Source organism: Paramacrobiotus metropolitanus, unplaced genomic scaffold (genome assembly GCF_019649055.1).
Source record: "Paramacrobiotus metropolitanus isolate TYO unplaced genomic scaffold, Prichtersi_v1.0 Parri_scaffold0000036, whole genome shotgun sequence".
NCBI classification, from domain to species: domain Eukaryota; kingdom Metazoa; phylum Tardigrada; class Eutardigrada; order Parachela; family Macrobiotidae; genus Paramacrobiotus; species Paramacrobiotus metropolitanus.
Window position 1 is genome coordinate 196,915 of NW_026570256.1, and position 20,075 is coordinate 216,989.

Genomic DNA, 20,075 nt, shown 5'->3' on the forward strand with positions numbered 1-20,075 from the left:
ATATTCCAGTGAGTAAATGTGTTCCACCTTTCAAGGCTTTCGAAATTTATTACAAAGGTTAATTATAGACTTTATAGTAGCAGCTTCAGAATGCCGAAATTTTAGGTGCACTTAACCCCCATACCAAGGTTTTTTTTACCTGTGACCCGCTGAAACGGTGAAACGTTCGGCTGGGACAGAGAAGTTGGCATCAGCTCCTGGTGACAAGTCTGAATTAGCCGGCAATGCTGTAACGTGCCATAATACAGTTAGGCCACCTATAAAAAGAACTACCGCTTTTCCGAACTGCATTATTAAAAATAATTAATGACACTGTCCGGTTCTAAAGATTGCACACCGTTGCTAATTAGCCTGACCTATAACTGAACAGTTAGAAAATGTTTAAGCCGAATGCCTTTACTGCTTAATAAACTCGCGGTAATTAAGCTTGAGTGATATAGAGTAATGTAAACTAACGTATGATTAAGCACTTATATGTTGTGGCATATATATTAACACATTTGGGATTTTCCACCGGAAGTCGATCCTTGTCAGCTTACTAGTTTATACGGTATAAACCACAAGCGTGATCTGCGTTTCAGTAGCGGTTAGGGGCCTTATGGCTGGCGAAATTAAGGTAGGCGCTGACCATAATGATGTGAAGTGTGTGAACTGCACACATTATCGCTGCACTTGCAAACAAACACCAAATTTAATTTTATTCTTTATGAAATTTATAATACGTACAGTACGAGTATATTCGTTAGCAACAAATTAGCCCATATCCGTGCATGCATGAAAGACTTGAATTGAAGAGATACAACGCATTCTTCATGTAATTTTTATTCATAAACTACTCAAAATTTACTTCCGGTCATGCATTGGGGGCGCCCGGCTGCTGCTTTGCGATCGGAACACGGACGCATATTTTGAATTAATTGACCGTGCGCACGATATGCCGGGATGCGTCTCACTCACCTAAGCTTCTGGGAAAATTACAACTCTCTATGGCACGTGTGTTGCTCCGCAGAAGGAAAAAATACTGCTACAGGCGATTTTCTTCCTAATATTCCTATAAGTCGTGCAAATTGCATTTTACTTACTCGAAAGCAACACCACGATAGTAGCCAAGTTAATGGCAATAGCGGATGATTGTTGTTTTTGTATTTATTTTGTTTTTGTATTTTTATGCGATGGTTAATAAAGTCTTGCTAGGGTCACTTTGCTTATTTCGAAATGTGGGCCGGCAGTTTTAAAACGTTGGTGATGGGGTGTTTAAAACAGCAGAATGTTTGAAACAGCTATGACATAATTATGTTTTTAGATACCATAATACTGTATCCATCGGTGTCCCGATCTTATTGCAAGGCCTGCCGAAGTGACGTCACTTCCGGCAGGCCTTCCTCCCATAATACGGTACCGTATTATGGGAGGGTGTATTGTAAGGGAAGGGGGGAGGAGATACGAGGGTATGTGGCACGCGCATTACGTCTTTCGGCAGCGATTGCTATGAACACCTTGACAAAGCGTGAAACAGCACGCTTATTTAGAACGAATTCAAACAGTGTGACATAATACACACACCGGGTGCACTACTACCAACCTGACCGCAATAAGCAGAGAAGAAACTCTGGAGATTGGTGTTGCCTTGTTGCCTACTTCCGTAGACAACAGTGCACTACACGATCTTACCACACCACACTACACCACAGGAATACCAACACAGTAACTTCCACCTAGCTATATATATATAGGTACACACTACTGCTTTCCCTAAACGAAGGCCACTCACAGCACAAACACCAACAGGATCGCAATGTTAATGTTACGAGTACTGGTACTAATGTTACTCACTTTAATCTTATTGATGTTCGCTCGACACAAGTCACACACACACTGGCCGATGCTAGCCGACGACGAAGCGCAGCTTCTGATCGGAGGTGCCATCGGTGAAGAATGACGTATTGCGGAGCGGGGGTCACACTTTGCTAAAATTTAATACCGTATAAGGAACCGTAAAATTAAAAAATAATAATTTTATGATTTATCATGATCGCAGCATGCAGTATGCAAACGAGATAAAACGTGAAGGATCGTGTTACTTGGCGGTTGGTATAGTTTTTAGCTGTCGGCTTCAGATGTGAGAAATATCGAAGTATGTACTAGGTTAGTGTTAAGATTTAAGTTTTAACCATACTTTATGGAATTCGCTACGTCGTCCGTTCTAAGTTTTGTAACTCTGACTTCGTTCAATCTTCCGCAATCAAGTCTTCACTCCGCCGATGAACAACGTGAGCGTGCGTCTCGGTGACCCAGCGGAGATGTTGTGCGTGGGGCGCTTCCATATATGTACGCACTACCAGAGTTACTGTCCGATCGGTTCCTATGCCGCAAGAGACGCGTATGCTCTTTTGCACAAGGGCTTCCCCAACCGCCTTTCACAGTGGGAGTGGTTTCGTGGATATTTTCATTTTGCTTCTAACGACTTTTGTTCGTGCAACTCTGAACTCGACAATGACAACTGCCCGAGATTTCAATTCCGCAACGATTCTGCAGATAATTTCAATACTCAGCTCCAGATCGCGCGATGTCACGATAAATAATAAAATATGAAAGCGAATTGCTTTGTAACGGCAGTGCTATAATTCATAAGCGTACTGAATACTTTCCTAGTAATAATCCTTATTTGTAACAAATTGAAATATGAAAACTTTCCCATGCTCGCCTTACTCTGCCAATGGACTAAGGTTAGTATATTTTGTCATTGATTGTCTGAAAAATATGTGGAGAAGCTAGGAATTGCGTTCTTAGTTTAACCAAAACCAAAGAATGTTAAATACCATTCTCTGGTTTTTAGTGGTAATTATTAACAAACAGAGATGTTTGCCTTTTTTTAAAGAAATGGAAATACATATCTCTCGTTTTTTTAACAGCGGAACTGTGATATAATACGAGTATCTGCCCTGGATTTGTGTAATCCACTTAAATTACTAGTACATATAAGCAGCAGCCGTAGTAACATTGGTATGCACTAATGTGTGCTACAGTAGCAAGGTAACAGTGGATGTCTTCCGGTGAAAGACCGTTACATCATTATTGCAATATTATACTGTATCAGTACTACTGTATTATTCACGATCGTCGGTAATGATCAAGATTGTATCGCATAGCAATGCTTATGTGGGCCAGCCGAAAACATTCTTTTTAAGTATCTGTGCATGTGCATTTATCACAAATCACGTAAAGAAGAACTGTGTGCAACTTTCAGCAATAATCACTGAGCGGAGGGCTTACAATGCATTGTGGGAAAACAAAATTTTTGTTTATATTTTGGACAGTGTGCTTAGCTTTCTGGCAAGTCACCGCAATGCCGACCACTTCAGAGACGTCAGCGGGAACGGATAATAACTTTACGGCTTCCGAAGAAAACCCTTTTACTATGCATGATCGCAGGTAAACAATTCGTTCGTGCATGAAAGCAAATCAAAATACTGTAGTACAAAGATACCAAAATTAATTTTGACGTCAAAGCTCCAGATACAGCTACAAGTAGCCCTAATTAAGTAAGTTGTCAGAGACCGCACACTCGAGGCGGTAGACACCTCTTGTGGCTTTGCTCTGTCGCCCGCTTACAACAACCAGTGCACTGGAGTATAGTCTGCTGATACTCTTGCTCAAGCAGCAACGCGCTGCTTGGCATTAACAGCTCCAGCTGTGCGTTTCCGTTTCACTGTAGCCCATTAAACTTGGGATTGTATCATTACAGAATATATCGTAGGCAGTAAGGGTGAAGTTTTAATCAATACCGGTACGGGCACTGCTATTGAGTTATTGATCTGGAACGGCAGCAAGGCAGCAACAACTGACCAAATGATTCATGATGCGATGCATGATGCAGTGGTTCGTACGGGTACGTACTAGTATCGATCTTGAGACTCTGCCATTTTAATATTAACCAACTTCCTGTATGAACGAAGCTTTAACGCATCCGGTAGCATCATAAAATTTGGCAAACGGTTTCATACAATCTTCTACAGCGCAGTTAGGAAGCACAAATAATCTTGTGCTTCAACTAACTATGGTCATCTAGCCTGGAAAATTTTTGTGGTAACTTCGGGAGTATATAACCAAGTGATCGTACAGGCACAGTGTGCATCTGACAATTCTCCCATGCTGTTATCAGGTGGCTACCAAAATTCACCGAGTCGCGTGCATCATTCGCTGGGGAGTTGTAGACGCATGATCAAGGTTTGTCTTCTACACGGACGGCATGATGGAAAATTTTTTGTCGACGCGGATAATCAGAGATCCTCTTATCACCGGCGTCTATAATTGCTTTGTTGTCGATGTTCTGGATGAGGATGCCACCTATCGTGGGTATGTCTGCGCAGTCGACAGTGATCATTGTATGGTGCGAATTGGTTCCATGCAGCAAGTACGCCGCGTCCCGATGGAGAAACTGCGACTAGTGGAGTGGATGGAAACCATTCGTGTCCACCCTGACGATGTGTCGGATGAGATTGACGTCCTTGTCAGTGTGGAAGACAATCAGCCGGAATCGTGGCAGCCCGCTCGTATCATTAGCGGCATGTCTTTTGATTCGTTCGCGTTAGTAGATGTGGAGGTCACCCTGCCGATGAAAGGGATCAAACGTTATTATGTCCTTGATTCATCTAATGCCGTTTTCAAACGGATTCGCAGCCGGGGTGTTCTTGGGAACCCCGTTACGGCACACTCGTTTTCCTATCAGGAGATTCCGGTTTCAGAATTCACCTCGTATTGTGACAACTTTGCTGGTAATCTGCAGAAAGTACGAGAAATTTCACGATTTCACAGTCGCTTAATGCAGGAAGCTGGTTATGGTCTGCTTATGTTCCTCAGCGCGACCGATGATCACATTGCACTATTGGTCGCGAGCGATTACAATCAGATCGTCATGGATCCGAAAACCAAAATGAAAGTTATGGAACGCATAGCGTTCTCTGTGGATGGGTTTATGCAAAAGTTGAACCTGGCAACAGAAAAAATTGCTGGCACCGTTCTGAACGAACTTGTCACACAGGTCGCTGCTGATCTAGGTAAAGTTGGCAATAAAGTAAAACTGAACCTGGAAGTTAAATGAAGCACAATTACGTGATCGACCTGCAAAAGACCGAAGCCTGTGCCTAACAGCTGAACAATAAGGGGATGCCGCCACTTATTATCGCAACATTTTTATTTGATAGCGAGGAATTTTGTAGTCTATTCTTTATACGCATGTATTGTATGTGTGTACTCTGTACATCTGGCATAATGCTACTGAGGACACAAAATTAATGATGTTTCGCTGAAATGCGCATACGTCTGAAGGCACCACGTACTGACCGGAGTTTGTAATTTTGTGCAGAGTACTGTATGATGATCGTAAGTCCAGGCTATGGGCTGTGTTTTAATGTTACAGATTTGAGCGACTCTCGAGAATTCGTTTTTGAACATCTACTTGTGGAGCTGAGTATGGAAGTATTTTCTTTTCTGGATATTTATGATCAACATCAACTCCGCAGGTGAGAACCGTAAGATTACCATGTACGTATATACAACCATGAGAAATTACTTAATGACATAAAATTACATAATTACGCCATCTTTTGTCGGCCGGCTTCCGGGGCCGACTCCCGAATGGGTATTGCATTAAGGCATGGCTGCGACTATAAGCAGCATATATGAAATAGGCGAGACATTGTTGCTGGACGTTTTCAGTGTGCCAGAGTGTGACTGAATATCTCAACAAATGGATCATCACGTGATGCAGATATTGCTGCGTATTCCGTGATTTTGAACTGAGTTGGAAGTACCAGTATTACACTTGAATGAAAAAGACTTTCAAATAGCCACGTATTATACAGCGCATTAAAACGGTAAAACAAATAATGCAGTCCAAGCGTTTATTAGTGCTTAGTAGCGATGCCGAGCGATCGAGTGCCCATTTGGCACGGTGTAAAAGTTGGTAGTGGCACCTACCTTTACCCGTCTGGCAAGCAATAAAAGGTGGAAGCTGCCAGAAACCGTACAACGCACTTTTGTTCCTGCAGAAACATCACATTTCTCAAAAACTGGAGGTGGCTAATCTTCGGTAGGATCGCTTGAAGAATACAAAACTTGCATGCGCTTTGCTAATACAAACATTCTGATAGAAACGTAAGAAGCCTTAGACCTCAGGCATCTAAGAATAACCAAAAAAATCATAATAAACTGAGAAAACTGAAATGCAAAGAAACTAAAAATGTTTCGGAGGACTTAGAAAAGATTATTCTAGTTACGATTAATAGCTCTGGTCGTAGAAGAGGCAGTGGCGCTAGTATATAGTGGTACTGGTAACCTTTGCTGCGCTGATGCAGCTGGTTGTCGTACAAAGGTTGGCAGTGACTGCGGTGCCGCTGTTATGCAGTTTGTTTTGTTTTAATGTTCAGTCCGTCCTGTTTGTTTTAGGTTTGGAGAATTCTTTTCGATTTTTTTGGTTTAAATTTGATCTGATTGGCTTAATTTGTCAGATTTCTTAGGTTTCTTTTGCTTGCTTAGGTTTTCTTTGGTTTCTTATATCTCTAGCTTTTCAGGTGTGTAAGCTATGTTTCTTGGTTCACATTTTGTTTATATAAATAACTTTAATAAAAAGAAACAAAATTCGTTTACCATGCACACCGCATATATGTAAGTGTTGTAGGCTCCAGAGGCTAAAATATCTAAATTCTATCACTACACACTGCCCCTGGGGGTGCCCCCGGAGGGAGTGACTGAAACAAATTTTGCCAAAAGAAATTAAATTTTTGTATTCTTTTTCTAAAGAAGGGCAAGAGCTGGCGACGCATGAATCGGCATAATACGAATTAAGTGTCGAAAGTGGAAGTGAATGCCCATTTCCGGCGCGAAGCGCGAAACCTGAGACCATTATTTCTGCGGAAATTGCAGGAGTTTTGATTAAAAATAGTGAATTAGTATGCTGGTGACCAAATTATTTGAAGCTAACGAAAGTTTAAGGACGAATTACAATGATAAGATCGAAGTAGAAGTGACAGATGAGGTAGGTTTCGCGCGAAGCGCGAAGCGCGAAGCCGACGCACGTTTTTTTGTGAGATTTGCTAGAAATTCTATAAAAAAATAGTGCAAAAAACATTTTTTTATTTTCAAGACACCTCCCTCTAATTTTTTAACGGTTTTGAACTTTTTTAATCTTGCACACTTGGGCAACTAAAACTACACACTACACTTTTATCACTACACGAAATGTGTATCACTACACACTATTTTAGCCTATGGTTGTAGCAGTTCCTAACACTAACGACTTTAACTGTGACGGGAAGGTTAGGAAGGAACAAAACAATAAAATTTTACCGCTTCCTTGGCTTTTAATGTTCATAGAAGTGGCTCTTGCATTATCGCTGCACTAAAATTTGTGTTTCGAGATTGTGCTGTTTGGCCAAATAAGATACGACCATACTTCCTTTTGCTAACCATACTTCCTTTTGCTACTGTAATATAATATAAGGTTCTACTTTTCCAGAACGTGCAAATCTTTCCATCGGCGATTGTCGCGCAAAACACTTCGACAATGCGTAATACTGCCAAATCAAAATAAGCATGTTATCGAAAGTCTGAAGATAGACCTTTGCAAAAATACTGTTCGGAACCTGGCTTATATTATCGGGAATACTATCAGCCAAGATGCCAAAATTTTGTATTTCTTCGGAAATTGGGATGAATGTCTGTTTACCCTAGCCCATGTGTTGATGATCATGGACGTAAAACTCGACTGGTTGGTCATCGCCAACAACTCCACGCTTTTGCTAAACGAATTTTTGCCATTTCCCAAATGGTCTCCCATGCTGTGTACAGACGATTTCACTAATTTTTACGGAAATTACTCCCATCCAGAAAAGGCAGACACGATATGTGCTCTCATTTGCCGACATATTGCTCTGAAGAATTGCTGCTTCGACAGTAGACTGTCGTTTTGCTTCAAGGAGATTCTGTCGCGCGAGAAGGAGTGGTCAGAGTGGGTCATAGGTCCTGGGCGACGGAGTTTGCGATGTTGTTCTGATCCATTTTCCATAGTCATTCCGCGCTGGCGATACTGTTTTACGGAGACAGCGACAGCAACTTTTGAAGCGTCCTTCCGATCTGCATTAGAAGATCATTGTCCAGCACTCAAAAAACGTATGATTGAGAACCTTGCCCGTTGGCTGAATTCCCTGACAAGCGAGGCTTGCGAACCAAGGCGCTGCATTTGGCCGTTTATTGCACTCTCTTACGAAATGTAAGCATGAAGCAGCAAACATTGCAGCAATTGCCTGGTTAAGTCGATTTTTTCTTTAATTTGCAGGTGGAAGGAAAGCCCACCCAAGTGTCTGGATGACGTTAAAGCCGATATATCTCGTAAGTTTTTCCCGAAGAGTTGTATTATGCAGACGCTGGCCTTGCTACTGCCGTGCATTAGCGGCGGATTTTGTTGTGTTGCTTACGCAGCCGGAGCCGAAGCACTGCCAAGTCCAGAGTAAAAGGCTAAAATGCGCTACTGCAGGTCCTGCAGGACAATTGTACCGATGCCGACAAAACGCTCAGCTGCTTTTAATTCGCAGCTACGTACGTGATTTATTTTAATGAAAGTATACTTGTTCAAAACTCGAAGGCCGTAAAGAAATGGCCGTAAAGACCCATCTGGCTAGAAACCACTAAACTATTTCCGATGAAAATTTTCTGTTTTGATTACTGCCGTAAAGGTCATAGCCTCGTCGCATGACGACATTTAACTTTAACTCCTTCAAACCGAAGACTGCTGATTGCTATTTTACCTTTATTTTACTCACAACCAGCTTACTGAAAATGCAGCTTATACCATCCAAAAGTCTGATTCAACCTTTGTCACTCGGAAAAGTACGCCATCGCCCTGTTTTCACATTATACTTCGTATTCGCCAACCGAGCTTGTGGAAAAATCATGGATATAAAAAGTCAATAAATCATGGAACTAAATGGAGAAAAACTTATACTGGCTTCCAGATTTTTATTGGCGAATGAATAAGCTTATCAATCATGGCGAATGAATGCGCATATCAACTGGACAAGCATATCAATCCTTTTTGTCTGCATTTGTGGACAGAACTTTTTTACCGCTGGCTGGCGTAATGAAAGTGGGTGTAGTCGATTCCGCGAAGTTACTCCAATATATCATGAAGAACGTTACTGTGACACATGAGGTGTGAGTGCAGTCCCGGGTGGAATCAGCAGGAAAATCCTTACTCTCGTAGAGACCTTCAAGTGGCCACCAATGTTAAGTCAAAGAGCGACATATCAAGTGGCCAGGCTTAGATTATTTTGCTCCAGTACCGATTTTCTTTCGGTTTTTTTATTTTAGCATGTTAAACACAACCTACTCTTTACAGACTATCTGAAAATTTTAAAAACGGTTGAACCGTTTGTAATTATTTACGTTAGAAAAAAACCAGTGACGAAACGCTTAAGCCACGTCACGCGAGCCACTACCGTACACAGACCAGACTTACGGCAGTGACAACCGCGCGCGTGCGGTTGCAACGAAAAAGTATGCCTTTACTTGTTCTTCGTGCAGTTCTAAGTGCAATTAAAGCACCCACATTTGGACAAAAATAGGCTGCGACAAAAATAAATTTGTGAATTCAATGCAACCGCACATGCGCGGTAGCATAAATTGCCCGTGGCGCACATTGACAGTTTAGTATCGAAGCAGCAGCTTTTTTTTATACTTCTATTGATAAGAGGCACGAAGGAAACTTTAATAGCTGTAGTATTAGGCACTTAATGCAATTTTCACTCGGATTAAAGTCAGCGCAAAAGCAGCAATGACGATATCAACTGTATGTCCATAGAATCAACATATGTAGAGAGCAAGTCCAGCAAGATGAAAGGCGTCATGATGACCTTTCTGTTTCCGTGGTACTATGGTGTAAAGTTATGAAGGTCATGATCAGCATATTTCGTCGGTAAGGAATAAGGAGCAATTGCTGTCGTATTCCTGCCCAAGCCGGGCAAGAAACTGAGCACACAAATGCAGCGGATCTTACAGATTCACGGGCTATTCCAAATCCATCCCACGGCGCGTCACGCCACACTATTTACCTAAGCAAGTAAAATGCACTCGATATAGCTAGTCATGCCAAGCATTATTTTGCCAGATGGTCATTGCCAGTCATTGCCAAATATTATTCGGTTGACGACTAGGCAGAAAGTATGTAGACTTAAACTGTGGCACTGTGCAGAAGCAGGTTGCAAACATTGATAACGCTTATGGGCTCATGTTTTAAGAAATGCCGGCGAAATTTAGGCTAGTGACATAATTCTACCCATACTCGACTGCAAGTTCTCAACTTTCCTTCGAAACGCGCTCGGCCCACTGCCATCCGTACTCGTATTATTGGTGCTGTCTTATCCAACAGTGTTTAATTACCGCAACAAACGTTCCTACAAAAAACGGTTAGAAAGCGATTGTTGATTTCTCTCGCGTAAAATCATTTTGGGCTGTCAACAAAAAATTACCAAAAGACCACTAGACAGCATTGGGGATTTGAATATGTTCATATACCTAATACCTACTGTGCTTCCTGGTTCGGAAGTCCGGACACCCAAAAACTGTCCCTGCAACCTGCTCGGGCACAGTGTCAGATTGTTTTTGTGGCATCTACCGCAGTTATTGCGTGTCAAATGCCAAAGTCAAATGCCATACCATTGGCATGGACACTGGCAGGCGTGAGTGCTCTGCCTGATTATCATGATGGGCTCACCGCTAAGCACATCACCTAGAGCCCCGCGATTAGCTTCACTTGCCTCTTGGATACATGCTTTCATAAACCTTTTATAAATTCCCACAAAACTGCTGACAATCACCGAATCCAGAAATTTCCGGTAAAGTAGTCTTTCAAAATAAAGCGATACTCACGAATATTCGAAACCGAGAAACATAACGCCTTAAGCCTTATTCATATACAATCCAGGTAATTGTAGCACTTATATGCCATTCCCTTTACTGTGTCAAGTTGTCAACCATATCTGCATAACGTAAGCAAACATCGGTAGGAATTGTCACATGGCGAAATGTCTTCGGTATGACCGGAGGCCCGTGATGTTCCCGGAGAAGAGTACGCTTGAAACTGGCAAGATCCCATCGAGAATATGATAAAGCTGCCCAATAACTTGCATGGAAATTTGTGTATGCATTAGGCAAAAGCGACGAATTACGATTTACGATTACGCCTTCGACGAATTACGATTACGCCTTCGATGGATGACATGCGCCGCTTGCCATGGTTAGATCGATTTTCGGCCATACTGATAAGGACTGATCCCATAGTTAAAGCCATTGCCAGGAAATGTTCGATGTCCGCTGTCATCAAGTAAACGAAGTTTTTCCGTTGATAATATAAGTATCTGCAGTTGATACATGGAACCGATTCTCAAGTACATGGCAGCATGCACTTTCAATCGGCAATGTCAGAAAGGTTCCCACGGTACGTTTGACTGGCATCCAGGATATCCGCAGGAAAGCAATTATAAACACCAGTGATAAGGGCGTGTCGATAGACTGTCCGCCGTGGCTTTATACTTGCTTAACTACGTATTTCAATCATGAGAAACATACTGTACGTGCAATTTTAATTCATTAAGCCACTGTAAATTAATATCCGTGCTTCACATTTAACTGAGTGGATTGAATAAGCTCGGTGATATTAGCCCCTGGTCTCGATTGATATAACTAGTATTCGTATCACTATTATTATTTCTATTACGGCACAAGAGCAGACAACCCCGAGGGGACTTCAAGTCTCGTCGAACCGGAAGCATACTCTTGATCAGCCTTACATAAGCAATACCAGAACACCTACTGTATCTGCAGTTCTAATAAGTTATTCGTTGTATATTGCGACCAGTAATTTGTTCTAACCGCTCTTGAACATAAAAAGAACCTTTGTATACGCTTATCGAGAATCGAATGGCTCAATCACTAGTCACTACCCGAAGCTAAGTTATGATTACGCGGTACACCCCACATCTGAGTATTATTTCATTGCTTATACCAAAAGGTGCACAGAAAATCAAACTGCCACAGAATTACTTATATTCCGTTCGACGATAGCCAATTCTCCCGAATGCATTGGCGTTTGCAGGTCCGCGCGAGGCACGTGGCGATAACGTTCCTTCGACCCCAAGAGAGCGCACTTCCTCCTTCGGTCTTGGAGCTTCCGGAGCATTCTACAAATTAAAATAAGCAGTCCAATTGCAAGCTCATTGCTGGCTGTATCAAAGACGTTGCCACCATCAAAATTAGTTATACTTGGACAACAGATCACAGAGGCAAACCGAAATTTGCAACACACCAGCGCAGGCAGTTCTTATAAAATTCATACCTACAACATGTACAAACTAGACTAGGCTGATCAGTATCCACAGAAATCGCGATACACGGACTGAAAGACATGTTGTCATCAGTGCTAGTACACAAGTTTCAATTTACAGTGGACTTCAAATAGTGAGAAAAAAAGGTAAATGTAGTGGTATGGTTCTCGTGCAGATAACGTATATGTGCCTTTTTTTACTATACAAGAGTATTGTATATTATACAAGATTTCCGTTTTGTGTACGCCGCCAACCGAGTTCCCAACGTGCGTCGTATTGTAAACATATTTGTATGTTCTCCTCGTAACTCGTAGAAATGTTCGTATCACAAACCGGTCCATACAGTAGCTATTACTAGCTAATATTTTTACTGTTTTGAAATTGTTTTTAACCTCATTAAAGTAAAAGGCTAAAGGTACTTGCAAATATAATGATTGTAATCACTTGTATTACAAAATACCAATTTATAGCTCACGATTTTTTTAAAGAAACTCTGTAACCACAGTATAATGGTTACAAAATCCAGCGCACAATGTATCTTTACGATCTGGTTCACTTCATGTAAAAAGAAAGAAAAAAGCTATTTGACTTCTTTCTACGCAGATCTGTAATGCGGGAACCGTGCTCGAACAGCCTGCTACCTCAGGGTAAATTGCCGCGTCGAAATAGCTAACGAAGAATATGTGTTGATTTGACTTGTATGTCGAAGGTTTAAGGAGCGTTGCAAGCATACCTCTCTGATCCACACAGCCGGACCTGTTGGCCCTACTGGCTGCTGATCCATCACGCCGCACATGTACGCAGCCGCCTTAATCTGCGTCTCTGTGTAGGGTTGAAAAGGTACTTTCTTTTTCGCTTTTGCATCCCACAGCTGGTAATCTTTTTCCGTGCATCCTCGGATGCGCAACAATTCGTCATAGCGGTGCTCGTTGGTTCCCGCTTTTTTATTCAAACTGCAAGCAAACACAATCATTTTTCAAGGCATAAAGCAACAGACTCAAGACTGTACTCTCAGTACGTTCGGAACGCATAAAAATTATTGTAGCCGCGAGGCACTTTTCGATCCGGCAGCTGCTTGCCCTTGCCGGGCATCGCATACGTTACGTAAGACTTCAAGCAAAGTGTGCCTCGTTTTCCATACATCAGACTATGTGGTGCCACTTCCTGCAGCGCTACAGTTACTGCGCAACAAAGTAATAGCATGGAACTATGTGCTGCCGTAGTCGTAAAACGCATAATTTTGGCTAGCCGGAAGCTTGGTGCAGCTCCTTTGGGCCTGAAATCGCCACTAATAACGCCCTTATCACATCGCGAATTGTCCGTTATGACACGGCGAAAAGGACAAAGCGTAATGCCAAACCGTTTTGCCACCGGTAAAACGGCTGGTACACGATCAAGCTAATGTATTTCTCGGGCGGCTTGTTTGATAATCAACCACCAGCCCGTTTACGTTTCCGTCAATATTATCAGGCAAAAATACTAATAACGCAATACTAATACTAATAAATACTAATAAGGCAACTTCACCACGAAAGATTATCGTTAAACTGGTAGGTCGAAACGCCCGAAGCATTTGAATGAATTGGTGCAAAAATGAGATACACAAGAGCATCAAAACAGTTTAGCTACTGGTACATTCATTAAGTGCGTACTTCTACCGATATCCTTTGGATATACATCCCAATCTACCGTACACGATTAAAGATGATGGCCTTTGCATATTATACTGCACCGCTAACCTGCAGCGATGTGCCATACTTTCTGCCGAACGGGTTCCTGTCGTAAACTTATGTTGACAGAATTTTTGTTCCTTTTCGAAGCACTTAGAAAAATTGTCTGCTTGGTAGTGGAATTGGCAGCTACTCGAAGTGACCTTTACGAATCAATGGGGTTCAAAATGTCTCGGTAGAATTCTCGTCACCACAGTGTAGCCCGAGTATGTTAAACAAGTAGACGATAAAAACCTAAAACCTTCTACAGAAACCGCAGCGAACACCAAACGCAACCGAAGACACTGTTATTAAAGGCAACCTTTGTATGAACAAATAATTATAATAAATGTCCGTGTGCCTTTTATTGCTGTAATTACTTACTGCGCTGCCAGTTTCGCTTCAAACTCTTTGAGGTTCTTCTCGTTTTTATGAGCAATAAGCAAGAAATGTTGCTTATGTGCCGAATTCTCCATGGCGAAGGGGCGATGTTCGGCCTTCATCCCATGTTCTTGGAGAAGATTCGTCAGTTCGTCGTCTCGTTTAACTAAGCATAACAAAAGAAGCCTTCAAGTTGGATAGGACAAAAACTAGTTCTTTACACAAGGTAATTCGCTCAGCCAGACGTTAAAATGTAATTGTGTCAATTATTCAACATCTACAACCATAATTGTATTTCTGACACGAATTAATAGCAAGTTCATTAGCTTCGGCAATAGAGTAATGTATCTGTACTTTAGTTTATTATTGAATAAACAATTTTAGTCTGCACTAACCACGAGATTTTTAGTATTCCCAATTAGGTACAGTACTTTAGACAAAAAAAATTTATGCTTTTACTTCATAATATTTGTACTTATACTTACATCCATGGATTTCACTCTGGTCCTTTACTACCGCCATAGAGAAGAAGTAGCCTCCAACAGCTCGGTATACGACGTTTGTGGATGACATGTTCTACAAAAGATAGGAATCATTGCAGACAAACCGACGTTTTACAATACCGAGTCATTTGATGCCAGCGTGGACACTTTTTCGGACGGTACTCTGGTCGGTCAAATTTGTTTATATCACTTTTGTCAGTTTTGTGTAGCGCAAAACTTCTACAGAGTACTATGTACAGCAAGTATAGATATCTGGTTTTCTGAACCTGTGAACAGTAATTCATGATTTAATATTATCTAGATTATTATCTAGGCCCATTTATGATGGTTTGCACTTGACGAGAAGCAACGTATCCCACTGGCTGTTCCCGTTATGACACAATAGCTTTGCGCATTTATCATGCTGCATGTTGTTTCACATTCCGCTCTGTACAAAATAATACAGCATGTGATTCTAAAGTGCAATGTACATGGACATAGTAATATAAAACCTTCGATTTTCAAAGCACAAAAAAAGAATTACTTAAAACAAAAAGTACCACATAAAAAACTACAACAAAAACACTTCTTCAATGCTCTCTTGGTCTGGCAGAATTCCATGACGCACTATAAGTAGCGTATCGTCGTCGAATTTCGATAGAAAGCCGCTGTGGAAGAAACTCTCCAAAGCGCAGCGCGATATCGGAACGCGTTACTGGCTATCAGGTTACTGAGGCATGCTACAGGCAACGTGTGGATCCAACACTTGTTCGGGGACCCTGCTTTCAGACGGGCAGCTTCCTCCTGCGCAATGCGTGCAGCTGCTAATTTCAAATCAGAATACGTACTGAAAATACATCATATCTATATAACGCCCATTTCGCAAACAAAAATTATTAACCGCCGATGCTTCGAATGTGCCGCTTGTTGTCCACAACGATGCCCTCGTGGATTTCCTTGGGCTTCCCTTTTGATCCACTGGACGCTGTTGGGAGCCGATCATCAATCCCCGAGTGCCCATATTTTCTTCGGGGCCGAGAGTACCGTCCAGCCTGACGATTGTGGCTCACGAATATCACATCACGATCGTATCTGCTCATACTTGTATTATTTCGGTTTGGAGCAGGGTAGTCATAATCGGGCTATTCGGGAAGTCAGTTTTAGCAGAAGTGCCGGTTACATGGAACTGCCTGGAAAAATGTTACCAGCCAACGCCAACATCAGTCTTTCCTTTGCCACTGACCACGGCGATGGGCTCCCCATTGCATCAGTGAGCAAAAATTATAAACGCGACAAAATAATAATTACTGGACTGCGTCCATTCAGGGAGGACAGATTGTATTGACCGTTAGCACTGGTTCAGCGGCAAAGCTAAAGAGGATCATGGACAACAGCTTCCCCGATGAGCGGTGTTGCATACCGTGTCCGTACGTAAACGCAAAAAGAAAATTGAGATTAGTGTATACGATCAGTGATCCAGGAGAAAATGAGGCAGACTCAGAGTATCGATATTTTCTCCGATACCAATTACGTCGGAGAAGTTCCGTCGGCTGTGGATCAGTCGAGTACCGCGACGAAGGCGCGCTCCTTTGTCGGCTATGTCACCGGGCTGATTATCAGCGGAGAATTGATTGGGTTTGAGCAATTGCAAGCATCTGACCGTGAACTGCAAGCGACTGGACGGTGTGAATTTGAAGAAATGGTGGCGTCGACTGCCGAGTCCTTGCTGACTGAACCACTTTCCTCAACTACGGCTTTATCCTGTGATGAAGAAACTGTGCTCGGTCGCCGAAACTAATTAAGACACCGTAGACTGGAATACCGTCAGCTTCGAGGCAACAAAAAACAACCAAATGCAGATGTTTCTGCAGCGAAAGGACGTAACGTTTACCAGTTCTTCCCGGAATTTTGATCCAAATGGGATTATCCTGTACGCCGACAATCCAGCGAGAAAGGAAACATTACTGTTAGCTCGTCGCGGTGGCCGAATGGTTTTGGCTGTCAACGAAGAGTGCTACTTTCAGGTAATGACAATATACTGTAGCCGCTAGATGGAATGGCACCACTTTTAGATCCGGCCGCTGCCTGCCCCCGGCCGGACAGCGCACAAGTTAACAGCAGCGCGTGTGCTGTTTTCCGTACACCAGACTCTGTGGTGACATTTCATCTAGCGGTTACAGTAGTGATTGTTGTTGTAGTGATCTCTGCTTTCCGCCTTGTTATCTATTTCGATGTTGGAAGTGTTGGATGCTGGAAGCGATCGGTCAAGGGGATTCATCAGACGGTCAGCGACAAACTTTTGTGTGGAGCGAACATCTCGTCGTATTGACGGAATATAGCAGTACAGTACGTAAAGTGACGGCTTTACTCGTACTTTCTATTATTCGCTGTACTTCTCTTTTGTGTTCGGATTTACTTTTGGTTGTTTCTACACGGATGCGCCGTGTCTATATAAATCAGTGAGTGGCAGTATTTTACGGGGGGTCAGTTTTCACATTATGGGTTTTGGCAGTTTCGGAGTTTCTAATTAAATTATCGTCGGAGATGCAGTTCTCGCTTCGCGTAGATTCGTAGGCTTGGCTATGCCACATTGAGATTATTAGCTCATACTCTGTCGTTGAGTAGGTCGGTAGGATAGATTATTTACGGTAATTATTCCTATCGTACTGATCTCTCCGTCATGGCGCCCACCGTATTGTCCTCCGCGTGGATGATGGTCGTTCAGACTTTGTGAAGTTGTCTTCAGTCGTCAGTGTGCCGTTCTACACCGGAAGTCTAGATGAGAAGGTGATCACCAGCACAACTATGGATCGCAGAGTATTCCAGGGCTGTCTGGGGAATGGGCGGCGTGAAAAATTGTAGCCGGCACTGGCGGTACACATACTCGTTCTCTTCTTCAGGTTTGTACACCTGCCCGGATTGTTCATTATCGGGCCGTCCAGTGAACGATCCGTGCACGCTTCTGATTGCCGGCGATTTCCCATTATCCGGAAGATAAATCTGGAAGCACATCACCGCTTGCTCTGTAAATGATGACGGCGAATCTACAGATGAAATCTGATCCCAGTCACTATCACCGGAAGCTGCCGTTTAGGTGCCGGGAACGGATGAACTGTTCGGTTCCACCAGAACATCACCGAATGACCCGTCATCCAGTTCAATCTTCCCGCTTGATCTGGCTGCGGAGAACTCGCCCTTACTTTTAACGCGAGAGTCCATTCCACTGGTACCGGGCACCATTCCACTGTGCGTCCATATCTCTCCCCGCCGATCCAGACCACATGCGCATTGTGCGTCTGCCGAAGTCCGTTAGGCGCGGGCACAGGAGCGTTTCCTCCTGACACGACGAGGGTTGTGACGAAAATGCCAACGTGATCACACACATCCTGAGTTGAGCTGACTGATGGCTATATTATGGTGCCGAAGAGAATTTCCTTCGAAGAGAATGTACAACGGTTCGGAGGTCAGACCGTTGAGCAGCCGACAAAGTCATAAAGCTGCAACGCGATGATTCCTGCAAGTTTTACAAGCATATTAGCAATTCCAAATTACTGTACTAGTACTGTATATCTTGTTTCACTAGTTGTATGCAAATTTTTCCAGGCTACAGTTATCAGTTTGATTTAAAATACACAACAAAAAAAGCGAAAGTACAAAATAAAAAAGATCTGAAGTCAATAAAACTAATAATGTTAAAGATTGAAGATCCATCAAAAATAAATCTGGCGTGAATTTCACTGTTGGCACACTCACCGATTGTTTTCGCGGGTCTTGCAGCTTCATCGCATCGCTCCTCAGTGAAATCCAAATCATCTACAGGGACGACGCAGCGGTGTCACCATGCGCATGTCCCCACTGTCGTCCCGAATCGATGGCGCCGTCACTGCCGTCACTCCGATCTTCTCTTGCGTGACGACATCTTCGCCTCAGCGTCATCGTCCTCCAACTTCCGACTCATGGCTAATTCGCGACAGAGTTCCAGCACTTCTTGCACCTACTCAGCCAATGAAGACAACCCTTGAATGGCCAGAACGTTTCCAGCATCAGCGGCGTACCACCCAGGAACCCTGCGACGCGAGAGAAGTGCTCCCGATATCAAACTGGGTGTTCTGCGAGAACGTGACGACTCCCAGCGAATGCGTAATCGGCATCTGCCACGTTGTGTGCTTGGACGGCGACGTCAGCGATGGCGTCAATGCTCAGGCTACATGCTCAGATGGCCCTGACGGGCGGACGACAAAACCGCAGAAATACCGTGATACCTGTGCCCGATGCCTCGATCGTATCCCAAAAACTACATACGGTTTATTACAGTTAGCCCCATTTGCAACCACTCTTGGGCTATGCAGATTAGGTGTTAATGCTGTTGAGCAGTTTACCTGTTAGTTTTAAACCGAGGAAAGGCTGGTTTTATTATCAAATTTTTTGGAAAAAGTAAGCAATTTCTGCATTTGCGTTGCTGCTACTCAGGTTGCTACTGCCTAATGAAAAACTACAATTACAGTCCATAGCCAATAAGTTTCGACAGTTGTCAACTTACCACCGCTTACCTATAGTATGTATATGCGAAGAACGGGATGGGGAAACAAAAAACCCGAGGAGCAGTATGTGGAAGACAACAAAGGATTCACTCAATACTGTATTCAACAGGTTGGTACAATGTACGTGTACATACGCTATTGTACGTGTACAATACAAACACAGTGTGAGACGAGGCCTCACTAGCGTTCACGCCCGTGGCGCTAGGCGCTACGCCTTTGGATTACGTGTCTGTGTTGTGTCTCGCTTCTGATTGGCTTGAGTTGTGTTAGTGGGCGCGGCATAGCACGTGCCGCACACAGTCGAATTGGCTCTACGATTTACGATCGAGCTGCGCCGATCAGTATTGATTTTCTGTTGTCGGAACTTTCAATATTATTAAAAGTTAGCAATTAGCGGTGCGACGTCTTGTGTTTCCGCATAGCTCGCAATACATATCGCATTGCTCGCTCCATGGGATCTATTCCGTTTAGGTCGCCGTATCTGGATCACAGTTGGATCTAGCATTAGATGGTAGCAGAGCCGACAGCGGTTCTCTGAATTGATCTGATTTGATTTGAAGTGTGTCAGGCAAAGTTGGCCTGTTA

The 20,075-nt window shown here is 43.0% G+C and overlaps 1 protein-coding gene across 2 annotated transcripts; it reads left to right on the forward strand.

The window, feature by feature from the left end:
- The first annotated feature begins 3,246 nt into the window (after window positions 1-3,246).
- Window positions 3,247-15,108, forward strand: LOC129589669 (uncharacterized). 2 transcript variants are annotated; one of them, XM_055484509.1, is made up of 6 exons: window positions 3,247-3,432; window positions 4,163-5,057; window positions 5,420-5,522; window positions 7,517-8,269; window positions 8,336-8,388; window positions 14,992-15,108. In XM_055484509.1, the coding sequence occupies exons 2-6, from the start codon at window positions 4,250-4,252 to the stop codon at window positions 15,000-15,002; spliced, it is 1,728 nt and encodes a 575-aa protein (XP_055340484.1). In that variant the 5' UTR covers window positions 3,247-3,432; window positions 4,163-4,249; the 3' UTR covers window positions 15,003-15,108. The 2 variants fall into 2 exon arrangements, with proteins under 2 accessions (XP_055340484.1, XP_055340483.1); XM_055484508.1 differs by lacking the exon at window positions 14,992-15,108 and having other exon boundaries at window positions 8,336-8,927.
- Window positions 15,109-20,075: the final 4,967 nt, after the last annotated feature.